This window comes from Lepidochelys olivacea (genome assembly GCF_965140295.1).
Source record: "Lepidochelys olivacea isolate rLepOli2 genome assembly, chromosome: 17".
Lineage (NCBI taxonomy): Eukaryota > Metazoa > Chordata > Testudines > Cheloniidae > Lepidochelys > Lepidochelys olivacea.
In genome coordinates, this window is record NC_140427.1 from 18,797,786 (window position 1) to 18,812,513 (window position 14,728).

Consider the following 14,728-nt stretch of genomic DNA (forward strand, 5'->3'; position numbering starts at 1 on the left):
TAGTATCATGTGCTTCATCTGGAGGCAGGACTGAACCAGCTGAGGGATTCAGAAAAAGGAGCAATATGGTCTGAGCAGTGGGCATAAAAGATGATTGTAGTTGATTTGTACTGGAAGAGGAGTGATATTTTAATTGGTGGGACCGGATGGAGCAGGTAATAATTAGGGTGGATAAGAATAATTTTTACTTCTAATAAGCCAAAAGCGGGGTGTGCTGTAAAAAATAATTAGATTTTTGTGCTGTTTTTCTTAATTGGAACTTGAAAACAGGTGGTAGAAAGCACTTTTTCTCCCACATGCTCTCTGAAGTCACCTGTGATCCACCAATTGCCACCCAAACTCCTGTATGAACATTCTTTCCCCTGAAACCTATGGGTTTTTTAATCTTTTTAATTATTATTTATATTGCAGTAGTTCCTGGGAGCCCCAGTCATGGTTAGGACCCCGTTGTGCACTGTACAAACAGAACAAAAAGTCCCTGCCCCCCAAAAGCTTATCAGATATTGCTGAAATTGTCAGTAGCTGGTATCTGATCTATACAAAGTTGTTGGCTTTGGAGGGGTTAAACATTGTTACATAAATAGAACATCTGAAATGGACAAAACTTCACAATTCACTTTTTGGCAAATAATTGCTGAGGAAAGATAACCCAAAGCATTTGTATATTTTAGGGAGAATAGCCAGAATGTCTTTTAATTCAGTGTTTCCTGTGAGAATTATTCCCATGAGGAATCCTGCAATAAAATCTGCTTGGTGTAGAAGAATAGAAAGAAATTGAATAAAATGTCTCCATTTCCACTTGTATTTATTCAGTCTGGGAAATTCAGTGGGCCACAGCATTAGTATCAGCAGGGGATTCCTTGCTCCTAGCGTTAAATTACTGTCATAATCGCTCAATTATTTCCTCCTTGTACTGTTTAAAATAAAAATCCATCACATTCTATGTATTTTTCCTAACATTTATTAGGTTCAGTGTTTAGGAAAATCAATTATAGTCAGTCAGGCATGAATTGATGAATGTTCTTGTAATAATTGTCAGTTGTTAAACTGACTGTACTTTCTCTTTTCACCCCTTTTCATTTCCTTCAGAGGGCAGAGGTGGCTCAGAGAGAGGCAGAAACCTTAAGGGAGCAGCTCTCGTCAGCTAACAAATCTCTCCAGCTTGCTACACAGATCCAGAAGGCACCTGATGTGGTGAGAAAATATTTACCTACTCTTACAGGTTTCTGACATTCCTGCAGTCCAGCTCTTTCAATTTATGCTCACAGTTATAAAAATATCTGTTTGGACTAATATTTTAGCTGAAACAGAATTGTGTTCCTGGAAATTGTAAGTTGGTTACATTTTTGTTGGACAAGCTATTCACTGAGATTGGAGGCAGTCGAAGACGGGGGACAGGAGTGGAAATCCCATCTGCTCTTTGGATGCTAGTATGAGCTGGGCAGCACTCATTCAGCAACTGCTCAGGGAGTCCAGACAGATAGCAGCAGCTATCAAAGATTCTTTCGAGTTGATAGACGCTGCGACAGCAGAAAAATAAATTGAGCAATGCCGTACAACAGGGCTTGCATTAATAGGTTATTAACACATGCGTTGGATACATAGTGAGGCATGAGGCTGTAGGGTAGGCCAAGTGATTTCAACCAACAAAGAATTGTGCTAGTGGCCTATCGGAGCATTACCTAGTGTCATATTGTTCTTAGAATATAGTTCTAGAAGAAAGTTTAAAAATAACGTTTCAGACTATGTGGTATCTTTTTCACTGAATATCTCCTTCTGCTATGATAAATTAGTTCATAAGGAAATAGGAAAAAGTTAACAAACTGATATATTATGTGTTCTCTTTCTTATTTGTATTGACTTTTTGTTTTTTTTTTGGTCTTCCTACAAGTATTTTAAAATGAAATAGATGTACTTGTTTTGTTTTTGGAGATTGTTTACACTATTCCTTTGCCTGTTCGACCTTCCAGGCACATAGTATTACATTCCTCAGAATTTTTCTGAATTAATAACCATGATCTGAAACCTGTCATATTTGAAAGGAAAATTCCTTTTGAGTTTAGCCTATCCAGATGAATAGTAGGTGGTGGTTACCTTAAAAAAATGGAAAACTGGCTCTGATTGCAACTGACTAATTTAACAAAAATTATTCCTGATATGCTACTTTTTTATTTTGAACCAAATACATTCACTGCTCGATATCAGACAGAAGAATACATAGTTGCCTTAAAAGTACTTTTTGATACAGTTGTGTCACAAAGCAAAAAGCCTAAAGACTGTTTTAAGTGCCCAGTGATATTCTCACTGAAGTTAACTAGACCAGAATCAAGGCCTAACAGCATAAATAAAAAGTCAAAATATTAGCCTTAACTTTGAATTACCGGTCTCTTCCCAGTTTATATTCCAGCCTTTTTATTTTAGCATTAGGTTTTGCTTGTGTTCAATACTACTTTTGCACCTCATTCATATTTAATATGACGACTACTGCAGGATGAAAATGATTATTATCTGTCTTATTTCAAACTTGTGTTCTGATCTCAATAGAGATATGCAGTAGACAGTTACACAATTTATGATGTTTGATGCAAGCAAATTAGAGGGTTTTTTCAAGATAAAAAGTATAATTCACTGTAATAGGAGGGCATTATTAACTGCTGTTCAGATTTCTACCTTTCTGTATGAGATACGACACTAGTATGTAGACGTTGGAAATCAAGCTAAGTGTTTGGGAAGATATGGAAAAGGCACTTAGTTATTTCTATTCTGAAAAATACATAGGTATCCAGTATCTGGCAGTGTCATTTGTTGTAACAAGAGGGACTAGGTGTCAACATTTATGGATTGGGTTTTCGCCACTGACTCATGGTGTGAGCTTTGGCATGTCACTCGCCGTCTGGGTGGCCCACTTCATCCATTAGTAAAAGGAGTACTTACCTACCTCAGCATATTGTGAGATCTATTCCTTAAAGTTTGTAAAGGTGCTTAGCAGCCTCTGAATGAAGATTGCTATATAAGCACCAAGTATTGGGCTAGATCATGCTCCCTAGATCTAAACATGCAGTATCCCTTCTGCACAAGGATTTGCTCCAATTCTGCATGGAAGCTGCTTCTACAGCACAATACTTGACCTCTCTATATGGTCTGTTTTCTGGGGAAGAAGTTGAGATTGAATGGGGTGGGGTCAGGGGTGCAAGTCTACTTTACCCAGGCCCTATCTGGTCCCATAAAACTTAGGTGAAAAAGATAAAACATAGCTCCATCTCCCTCTTCCCTTATCTTTCTCCCTCCTAGTTCCTGCCTCACTGTCCTGGGAGCTATTGGCAGCTAGGAAGCCACAATAATGGGGATGTGCCATGGTATGCCCAAACCTTGAATGCTATGGGCAATTCTGATGACCCCATCTCAAGAAATATATATTAGAATTGGGAAAGGTACGGAGAAGGGCAACAAAAATGATTAAGGATATGGAACATCTTCCATATGAGAAGAGATTAAAAAGATTGGGATTACTGAGTTTGGAAAAGAGACAGCTAAGGGGGGATATGATAGAGGTCTATAAAATCGTGAGCGAAACAGAGAAAGTGAATAAGGAAATGTTATTTACTCCTTCAAATAACACAAGAACCAGAGGTCACCCAATGAAATTAATAGGAGGAAAGTTTAAAACAAACAAAAGAAAGTACTTCTTCACACAACGCACAGTTAGCCTGTGGAACTCATTGCCGGGGGGGATGCTGTGAAGGCCAAAACTATAGTGTGCGGGGGGGGGTCTAAAAAGAATTAGATAAGTTCATGGATGATGGGCCCATCAATGGCTATTGCCAGAAACTGGGAGTGGATAACAGGGAATGTTTGCCTGTTTTGTTCATTCCCTCTGAAGCACCTGGCATTGGCCACTGTGAGAAGACAGGTTACTGGGCTAGATGGACCATTGGTCTGACTCAGATTGTAATTTATAGGTCAAACATTTCCCCCCATTCTTCTGAAATGGCATACTATCTGATTATTTTTAAAGCACAAGATTTCATTACCAGAAGTACTATTATTAATAATATTCAATAATGTTAAATAGAGCATTTTGTATCTTCAAAGCACCATGCAGATATTAACTCCTGGGTCTTCCCAACACCCATGTGGTGTAGTTAAATCTGTTCTCTCTATCAGGAGTTTCTGACTTCCAGTTCCATGCTTGGTCCTGACCAAACTGCCTCCTGTTTGAGCACGTTGCCTGTATTGATATGGTATAATGTTATTTCTTTCACATTAGGAGCAGGCCATAGAGGTGCTGACGCGATCTAGCTTGGAGGTGGAACTGGCTGCAAAAGAACGTGAAATTGCCCAGCTCGTAGAAGATGTCCAGAGACTCCAAGGCAGCCTCACCAAACTTCGTGAGAACTCCACCAGCCAGATATCACAGCTGGAGCAGCAGCTGACTGCCAAGAACAGCACACTTAAAGTAAGGATCAGTTGTGCATTCAGCACAGTTTGCTCATTCCTTATTCAGAGTAGGACTCTTAGGTAAACATGCACTAGTTCACTAGTGCAGATTCCATCATCCATTGTAGTTGTGAGTGGCACAGTGTGTTCGAGTGATTGCACATGTACATTCAACTCTAGGTGTGTCCATGCCCGAGCACAGTCACTGCAATTTTTTCCGTCAGTGGTACCTGTCGGGCAGCTTGAGTGCCCTCTGCTGCCACACTTTGGTAGTGCTGGTATAAAGCATCCAGCCAAACCCGCGGCCCCTCAATTCCTTCTTACTGCCTGTGACAGTCACTGGAACTGCTATACTTACTTTTAGAAGCTCTCTCAGTGGTCTTTTTCTTTATGTATATAGTTAGTTGTAGTCAGTTTTTAGTCACTTATAGCTAATTTTAGTGAAGTTCTGTAACTTAGTGTTTTAGTGGAGTTTTATCTGTTCCCCGGTTCCGAGGCATACCTTGGTCACAGGGCTTTAAGCCGTGTGCCTCCTGCAACAAGTCTATGCTCCTGAGTGACCTGCACTCAAGCTGCCTGAAGTGCCTGGAAGAAGCTCACGAGGGGGACCATTGCCAGATCTGTAGGGACTTTAAGCTTTGGAGAAGGAGGACCGGGAGGCCAGGCTAAAATTTTTGCTCATGGAGGCAGCACTGAGACCTCCATTTCAGCCAAGCCAATTGGATTCTGCACTGAATGCCTCAGTGTCGGTAAGGAGTACTCCTTCTATCGTACCAAAGTCCTGGCACCGATCACCATCCCTAGTGCCAAGGAAAGGGCACAAGACAGAGACAGTCAAGAAGAGGCGATCCCTGGCACCAAAGACAGCCAGGCATGGGAATCAGATTAGAGTGCAATCTAAACCAAGCACTCCTCTGCCTCGGTACCACAAAAGTTGGCACCGTTCACTTTGGTGCCTATGTAGGCACCATCCAATCCGGTACCAGAAGAGCTGTCTACATCTGCTGCACAGCATGACCACACCAGAGGCGTTTGCTGCAGTCAGATACCAGTACCACTGGCAGTTCAAGAGTTGGTGTTATCGGTGCCTGTGGACAGGAGGGAACCCACTGGATCCTGTCATTGTTCAGTACCATGCCCTTTGCTACCATCAAAAGGGAAGCTGGCTATGCTGTCCTCAGTGAAGGCATCTTCATCATGGCACCAGTCTTGTTGAAGAGGGTGGTCTTAAGTCTGGGCATACAGGTGAAGGAAGTGAAAGAGTCCTCCAATAGCCTGGTTGACATTTTAGCTGCTACGGGCCCCTCAGAAATAGCCCTGCCTGTCGATGAGGCCATTATGGACCTTGTTAAGACCTTGTGGCAGATCTCCACGTCCCATTCCCTTTGTCAGAAAGGGCTGAACAAAAATACTTTGCTCCTGCTGGGGTTATGAGTTCCTGTGCATCCATTCCTCTCCTCCCAGGAATCCCTGGTGCTAGCTGCTGCTAATGGGAGAAAAAGGCAGGGTCATCAGGGTGCAGCCCCAAAATCAAAAGACTCAAAGACATTAGATGTGTTCAGTCGGAAAGGTTATCCTACTGGGGAGTTACAACTCAGAATTTCAAACCAGCAGACACTGCTGGGAAGGTATGATTTTAATATGTGGGACTCCATACAGAAATTCAAGGACTTGCTCCCACAAGATGCTAGGCAAGGGTTCTCTTCACTGGTGGATGAGCGAAAATCAGTGGCGAGGTTGCAAGTTGTTTTGGATGCAGTTGACTCTGCAGTCAGGTCTCTGACTTCGGCAGTGACCATGCTCAGGAGTTCGTGGCTACAGTTCTCAGGACTCCCACAGGAGGTTCAGCAAACCCTTCAGGACCTACCTTTTGAAGGAACTTCGCACTTTTGAGATCAGACTGATGTGAAGTTTCATAGTCTAAAAGACTCCAGGATGATCCTTAAGTCTCTGGCATTGTACATACCAGCTCCTTCAAGGAAGTACTACAGACTTCAACAGCCCATCTGGTTCTCTGCCCCAGCTGCCAGTCAGGATCCGCAGAGAAGAAGGGGTTTTAGGTATAGGCCACCACCGTCTTCTACCTCAGTGTCAATGCCTCCCCACCCCCACCCTCAGACATCCAGGGGGTTCTAAGCTGGTGTTTCGATGGGACACTCAAGGACTCTGTACCAGTTCCCATGATACCAGATCATAGAATCATAGAATATCAGGGTTGGAAGGGACCTCAGGAGGTCATCTAATCCAACCACCTGCTCAAAGCAGGACCAATCCCCAACTAAATCATCCCAGCCAGGGCTTTGTCAAGCCTGACCTTAAAAACTTCTAAGGAAGGAGATTCCACCACCTCCCTAGGTAATGCATTCCAGTGTTTCACCACCCTCCTAGTGAAAATTTTTTTTCCTAATATCAAACCTTAACCTCCCCCACTGCAACTTAAGACCATTACTCCTTGTTCTGTCATCTGCTACCACTGAGAACAGTCTAGATCCATCCTCTTTGGAACTCCCTTTCAGGTAGTTGAAAGCAGCTATCAAATTCCCCCTCATTCTTCTCTTCCGCAGACTAAACAATCCCAGTTCCCTCAGCCTCTCCTCATAAGTCGTGTTTCAGTCCCCTAATCATTTTTGTTGCCCTCCGCTGGATGTTTTCTAATTTTTCCAGATCCTGTTTCTCCTTTATTTGAAATCGCTACCCCTTCCTGCTTCTCCACGTGGGCACCAATGATACTGCCAAGAATGACCTTGAGCGGATCATTGCAGACTATGTGGCTCTGGGAAGAAGGATAAAGGAGTTTGAGGTGCATGTGGTCTTCTCGTCCATCCTCCCCGTGGAAGGAAAAGGCCTGGGAAGAGACCGTCGAATCGTGGAAGTCAACGAATGGCTACGCAGGTGGTGTCGAAGAGAAGGCTTTGGATTCTTTGACCATGGGATGGTGTTCCAAGAAGGAGGAGTGCTAGGCAGAGATGGGCTCCACCTAACGAAGAGAGAGAAGAGCATCTTCGCAAGCAAGCTGGCTAACCTAGTGAGGAGGGCTTTAAACTAGGTTCAGCAGGGGAAGGAGACTAAAGCCCTGGGGGAAGTGGGATACCGGGGGGAAGCACGAGCAGGAGCACACGAGAGGGCAGGGCTCCTGCCTCATACTGAGAAAGAGGGACCGGTCAGCGAGTTACCTCAAGTGCCTATACACAAATGCAAGAAGCCTGGGAAACAAGCAGGGAGAACTGGAAGTCCTGGCACAGTCAAGGAATTATGATGTGATTGGAATAACAGTGACTTGGTGGGATAACTCACATGACTGGAGTACTGTCATGGATGGATATAAACTGTTGAGGAAGGACAGGCAGGGCAGAAAAGGTGGGGGAGTTTCACTGTATGTAAGGGAGCAATATGACTGCTCAGAGCTCAAGTATGAAACTGCAGAAAAACCTGAGTGTATCTGGATTAAGTTTAGAAGTGTGAGCAACAAGGGTGATGTCGTGGTGGGAGTCTGCTATAGACCACCGGACCAGGGGGATGAGGTGGACGAGGCTTTCTTCTGGCAACTCACAGAAGTTACTAGATCACAGGCCCTGGTTCTCATGGGAGACTTCAGTCACCCTGATATCTGCTGGGAGAGCAATACAGCAGTGCACAGACAATCCAGGAAGTTTTTGGAAAGTGTAGGGGACAATTTCCTGGTGCAAGTGCTGGAGGAACCAACTAGGGGCAGAGCTCTTCTTGACCTGCTGCTCACAAACTGGGAAGAATTAGTCAGAGAAGCAAAAGTGGATGGGAACCTGGGAGGCAGTGACCATGAGATGGTCAAGTTCAGGATCCTGACACAGGGAAGAAAGGAGAGCAGCAGAATACGGACCCTGGACTTCAGAAAAGCAGACTTCGACTCCCTCCAGGAACTGATGCCCAGGATCCCCTGGGAGAATAACTTGAGGGGGAAAGGAGTCCAGGAGAGCTGGCTGTATTTTAAACAATCCTTATTGAGGTTACAGGGACAAACCACCCCGATGTGTAGAAAGAATAGTAAATATGGCAGGCGACCAGCTTCGCTTAACAGTGAAATCCTTGCTGATCTTAAACACAAAAAAGAAGCTTACAAGAAGTGGAAGATTGGACAAATGACCAGGGAAGAGTATAAAAATATTGCTCGGGCATGCAGGAGTGAAATCAAGAAGGCCAAATCACATCTGGAGTTGCAGCTAGCAAGAGATGTTAAGAGTAACAAGAAGGGTTTCTTCAGGTATGTTAGCACCAAGAAGAAAGTTGAGGAAAGTGTGGGCCCCTTACTGAATGAGGGACGCAACCTAGTGACAGAGGATGTGGAAAAAGCTAATGTACTCAATGCCTTTTTTGCCTCTGTCTTCACGAACAAGGTCAGATCCCAGACTGCTGCACTGGGCAACACAGCATGGGGAGGAGGTGACCAGTCCTCTGTGGAGAAAGAAGTGGTTCGGGACTATTTAGAAAAGCTGGATGAGCACAAATCCATAGGGCCGGATGCGCTGCATCCGAAAGTGCTAAAGGAGTTGGCGGATGTGATTGCAGAGCCATTGGCCATTATCTTTGAAAACTCATGGCGATCAGGGGAAGTCTCGGATGACTGGAAAAAGGCTAATGTAGTGCCCATCTTTAAAAAAGGGAAGCAGGAGGCTCCTGGGAACTACAGGCCAGTCAGCCTCACCTCAGTCCCTGGAAAAATCATGGAGCAGGTCCTCAAGGAATCAATTCTGAAGCGCTTAGAGGAGAGGAAAGTGATCAGGAACAGTCAGCATGGATTCACCAAGGGCAAGTCATGCCTGACTAATCTAATTGGCTTCTATGACGAGATAACTGGCTCTGTGGATGAGGGGAAAGCGGTGGACATGTTGTTCCTTGACTTTAGCAAAGTTTTTGACACGGTCTCCCACAGTATTCTTGCCAGCAAGTTAAAGAAGTATGGGCTGGATGAATGGACTATAAGGTGGATAGAAAGTTGGCTAGATTGTCGGGTTCAATGGGTAGTGATCAATGGCTCCATGTCTAGTTGGCAGCCGGTATCAAGTGGAGTGCCCCAAGGGTTGGTCCTGGGGCCTGTTTTGTTCAATATCTTCATAAATGATCTGGAGGATGGTGTGGATTGCACCCTCAGCAAGTTTGCAGATGACACTAAACTGGGAGGAGCGGTAGATACCCTGGAGGGTAGGGATAGGATGCAGAGGGACTTAGACAAATTAGAGGATTGGGCCAAAAGAAATCTGATGAGGTTCAACAAGGACATTTGCAGAGTCCTGCACTTAGGACAGAAGAATCAGACTAGGGACCGAATGGCTCGGCAGCAGTTCTGCAGAAAAGGACCTAGGGGTGACAGTGGACGAGAAGCTGGATATGAGTCAACAGTGTGCCCTTGTTGCCAAGAAGGCCAATGGCATTTTGGGATGGATATGTAGGGGCATTGCCAGCAGATCGAGGGACGTGATCGTTCCCCTCTATTCAACATTGGTGAGGCCTCATATGGAGTATTGTGTCCAGTTTTGGGCCCCACACTAGAAGAAGGATGTGGAAAAATTGGAGAGAGTCCAGCAGAGGGCAACAAAAATGATTAGGGGACTGGAACACATGACTTATGAGGAGAGGCTGAGGGAACTGGGATTGTTTAGTTTGCGGAAGAGAAGGTTGAGGGGGTATTTGATAGCTGCTTTCAACTACCTGAAAGGGAGTTCCAAAGAGGATGGATCTAGACTGTTCTCAGTGGTAGCTGATGACAGAACAAGGAGTAGTGGTCTTAAGTTGCAGTGGGGGAGGTTTAGGTTGGATGTTAGGAAAAACTTTTTCACTAGGAGGGTGGTGAAACACTGGAATGTGTTACCTAGGGAGGTGGTGGAATCTCCTTCTTTAGATATTTTTAAGGTCAGGCTTGACAAAGCCGTGGCTGGGATGATTTAGTTGGGGATTGGTCCAGCTTTGAGCAGGGGGTTGGACTAGATGACCTCCTGAGGTCCCTTCCAACCCTGATATTCTATGATTCTATGAAAGCCAACTTTCATACTTTTCAGTATGTGGTCCTATATCACCATGGACCATTGAGTGTTGAGCACGCGTTCCAGTTTATTTCTACCCCTCCCTGACCCTCTTCATGACGCCTCTCACAAAGAACTTCTGGTTCAGAAGGTTCAACTTCTCCTTCATGTGGGAGCTGTGGAAGAGGTTCCACAGAATTTAAGAGGGAAGGGGTTCTACTCCCGTTATTTCCTAATCCCAAAAGCCAAAGGAGGTTTCAGACCCATTTTAGAGCTCCAGAAGCTCAGCAACTATCTCTAGAAAATAAAGTTCCCCATGGTCACCCTGATACCATTATCCTCTCCCTGGATCCTGGGGATTGGTACGCTGCCCTAGATTTAAGAAACGCCTATTTTTATATATCAATATACCAAGGACACATATGTTTCCTCTGATTTATAGTGAACCACTCACACGACCAATTCACGGTCCTCCCATTTAGTCTGTCTGCGGATTCATGGGTGTTCACAATAGGCATGGCAGTAGTGGCAGCTTTCCATAGGAGGTTATGGGTAGACCTGCACCCCTGTCTAGATGACTGGCTAGTCAAGGGCCAATCCAAGGCTCAGGTGGTGTCCAACTCACCCTAGGCCTTCTAATAAATACAGAAAAGTCTGCCCTTGCTCCAGTGCACAGGTTAGAGTTCACTGGGGTGGCGTTCAACTGTACTCAGGCCAGGGCCTTCCTCCCAGAAGGGTGTTTTCATTCAGTTGGATCCCTGATAACACACCTTAAAGGCCATCTAATCACAACAGCCCAAATTGTATGAGACTTTTAAGTCATGTGGCCTCATTTTCACATGTGGTACAACACGCAACGTGCCTCAGACTCTTCCAGATGTGGCTGGCCTCGCCAAACCACCACCATTTGGACACTGTAGTCATGGTACCTCATCTCTCTCAGTTGGTGGTTGGACCCGCTCATGGTTGTGCGGGCGTTCCCTTTATACAACCTTAACCATCAATGTCCTTGGTCTCAGATGTGCTAGCAGTAGGATGGGGAGCTCACCAGGGGCTCCTCAGAAAAAATCTGCTGCTGGTCTGCGGTGGAACTTTCTCTTCACATCTTTCTGCCTCACATTATGGGCAGAAACTTGGCTGTTCTCCATGGACAACACTACAGCCATGTTTTACTTCAACAGGCAAGGAGGAGCTTGCTTTTCCCTCCTTTGTCAAGAAGCAGTGCAGCTATGGGAGTTTCGCATAGCCCACTCAACCAACCTCGAGTCCTCTTACTATCTGGGAACACAAAACGACTTGGCAGATTGCCTCAGCAGGTCTTTCTCCAGTCACCACAAGTGGTCCCTTTGCCCAGATGTGGCAAGAGACATTTACCAGCAATGGGGGACTTCCCGGACAGACCTGTTTGTGAACAGGTACAAGAGGAAGTCTCACCAGTTCTGCTCCCTATGCGGACACAGTGCAGATTCTATCATGGACGCCTTTCTGCTACCTTGGACGGAACATCTTTACTATACGTCTTCCCCTTTTTCGCTCATGCAGAGTGATGCAAAAGATCAAGCAGGACTGGGACCATGTTATTCTGATAGCCCCAGCATGGGCTCACCAACTGTTGTTCTCCCATTCTTCTAGATTTCTCAGTGGCAAGTCCAATCCATTGCACCTGGACCTGATTTCCCAGGACCACAGTTGGATGCTCCACCTGAACCTGAGCTCCCTTCATCTAACAGCCTGGAAGCTCCATGGCTAAATCCCAGAGAGCAGCCTTGCTTGGAGCAAGTTCATCAGGTCCTACTAGGTAGTAGAAAGCCTTCCACCAGAGCTACTTACCTCTCAAAGTAGAAATGGCTCTCTGTTTGAGTATCCCACTGTGGAGTCTCGCCCATGTGTTCATCCATACAAGACATACTCGAGTATCTATTGCACCTAAAACAGCAAGGCTTAGCAATCTCCTTTATCAAGGTTCACCATGCAGCAATATCCGCTTTTCACCCCAGGGTAGATAACCGGTCTGTTTTTTCAAATGACATGTCTGTCCGATTCCTAAAAGGCCTAGAAAGGTTATACCGTCAAGTAAGAGAGCCCATTCCTCTCTGGAACCTGAACTTGTTCAAAGCTTATGGGAACACCGTTTGAACCTTTGACAATGTGCTCCTTATTATACCTCTCCTGGAAAAATCTTAGTAGGTATCACTTTGGTCAGAAGGGTGTCGGAGCTCCCTACCCTCTCATCAGAGCCTCTCTACGCATTCTTCTTTAAAGATAATATATATTTACGTCCTCACCCATTTCCTCCCAAAAGTGGTTTCACAATTTCATAGCAATCAGGCAATCTACTTACCTGTCTTCTACCCAAAGCCACATGCAAATAGGAATGAACAATGTCTTCACTTATTGGATGTTAGACGAGCCCTAGCATTCTACCTAAAAAGAACTAAACCATTCTGAGTGTTCACCCAACTATTCGCAGTGTGGCTGACAGGATGAAAAGGTGTCCCAATCTCTTCACAGACAGTTTCGTCCTGGATTACTTCACGTATTCACACTTGTTAGAATCAGGCCGGTGTTTCACTGCCAGCTGTCCTGACTGCTCGTTCAACAGAGTCACAAGCATTCTTAGCACAGGTCCCTTTTCAGTACAGTTGTAAAGCAGCGACCTGGTCATTGGTGCACACATTCTCCTCCTATTATGCCATCACTCAGCATTCTAGAGATTATGCCAATTTTGACCAAGTTGTTCTGCGTGTCCATGAACTCCGATCCTTCCACCCATTCAACTGCATGTGAGTCATCTAGAGTGGAATGCACATGTGCAGTCACTCAAAGAAAAAGATGCTATTAATGTTCCATAACTATTGTTCTTTAAGATGCGTTGCCCATGTCCATTCCACAAACCATCCTTTTGCCCCTCTACATCAGAGGGAACTGAAGGGGCCCCGGGTTGGGTTGACACTTTACATTGGTGCGATCAGCACCAATGTAGCAGAGGGTGCTTGAGGTGCTCAGACGGGTACCACTGAGGGGAAAATTTCTAGCAACTTTGCTTGAGGTGTGCACACAGCTAGAGTGGAATGGACTTGTGCAACACATCTGTAAGAACAACAGTTACAGAAAGTTAATAACTATTTTTTCCTTGTGTTGAGTTAGTCATTTCTTCAGAATGTAGTTTTGTTGACATTTTGTGGGGTTTGTTTTAATTAATGACTTTTTGTTGTTGTTGAACTCACTCTGCCTGTTTCCAGTTCTATTTTAAGTTCAGATTTTATATGTATTGTTATTTTTAGTGCAGATTCTTTCTGAATAATATTTTTTCATAGAACAGTAAAATTACTGTAATTAGGATAATTGAAAAACCATGTATACGTCTGAAAAATAACCAAACCAAAAATCACACAGCAAATCCTGTCAGGACTTAAAACTCTCTAAGCCATGCCTTCATTCAGTATCACAGTTTTGTCAGGGACATCTGTCATTCAGCAGTCAACCTGTAAATGCACCCAACCAGGATTTTTTCTCCCATTGGAAAAGGGACTTGCCTTCTTTGGATGCACAGACACAAGAAAGCATGAGGATTGAAAGGAAGCTTTTTAACTTTATTAGAGCATATTTTTAATTTTTGTCTGTTTTCCCCAAGATAGTACCTAATTTGTAGCTAGTATCCCAGTCCTGGGCCTTCTGTATATCAGTCAGTAGCACTTTCCTGAAAACCACAAGGATGGTATATCTAAGTGTTTCTTGAATGACCCCATTTTCTTTTGTTTCCACTGTCTGTCTTTGTGCACCATTCCACACATTTCTGATCTGTCAGTAAGCATGAGAAATGTTTTCCTGACATCTGTTTTGAATCAGTTTCCTCTACCTTCTGTCTCTTTCATTGTTCTACCAGCTATAAGCTGTAAATAGTAAATGAAGTTAATTTAGCTATTTTGTTAAAGATTTCTAGTTTTAGCATTCCTGAAAGTCAGAGGCTGATAGCGCCAACTTAAGCCAGCCATGGTTTAGGCAGTTACTGTGTAAGTTTCTCTAGCCCTGCTATATCAGGGGAGAGCAAACTACAGCCCACGGGCTGGATGCAACCCGTCAGGGCTTTTAATCTGGCCCACGAGATTGCCAGCCCCATGACACAGCGGGGCTAAAACAGGCTCCCTGCCTGCCCTGGCCCCATGCCGCTCCCGGAAGCAGCCAGCACCGTGTTATTGTGGCCCCGGGAGGGCGGGGGGAGAGGGGAACAGAGAGCTCTGTGCTGCCCCCATTAGCTCCCATTGGCCGGGAATAGGGAACCATGGCCAATGGGAGCT

General features: G+C 44.8%; 1 protein-coding gene across 3 annotated transcripts in view; it reads left to right on the plus strand.

The window, feature by feature from the left end:
* CUX1 (cut like homeobox 1) overlaps positions 1–14,728 on the plus strand; it is a 406,407-nt gene that overhangs the window by 271,429 nt on the left and 120,250 nt on the right. For all 3 annotated transcript variants that reach the window (XM_084651152.1, XM_084651150.1, XM_084651151.1), the window contains exons 10-11: positions 1,090–1,194; positions 4,268–4,456. In XM_084651152.1, coding sequence (XP_084507278.1) covers positions 1,090–1,194; positions 4,268–4,456 — 294 coding nt within the window. The remainder of the gene's footprint in view (positions 1–1,089; positions 1,195–4,267; positions 4,457–14,728) is intronic.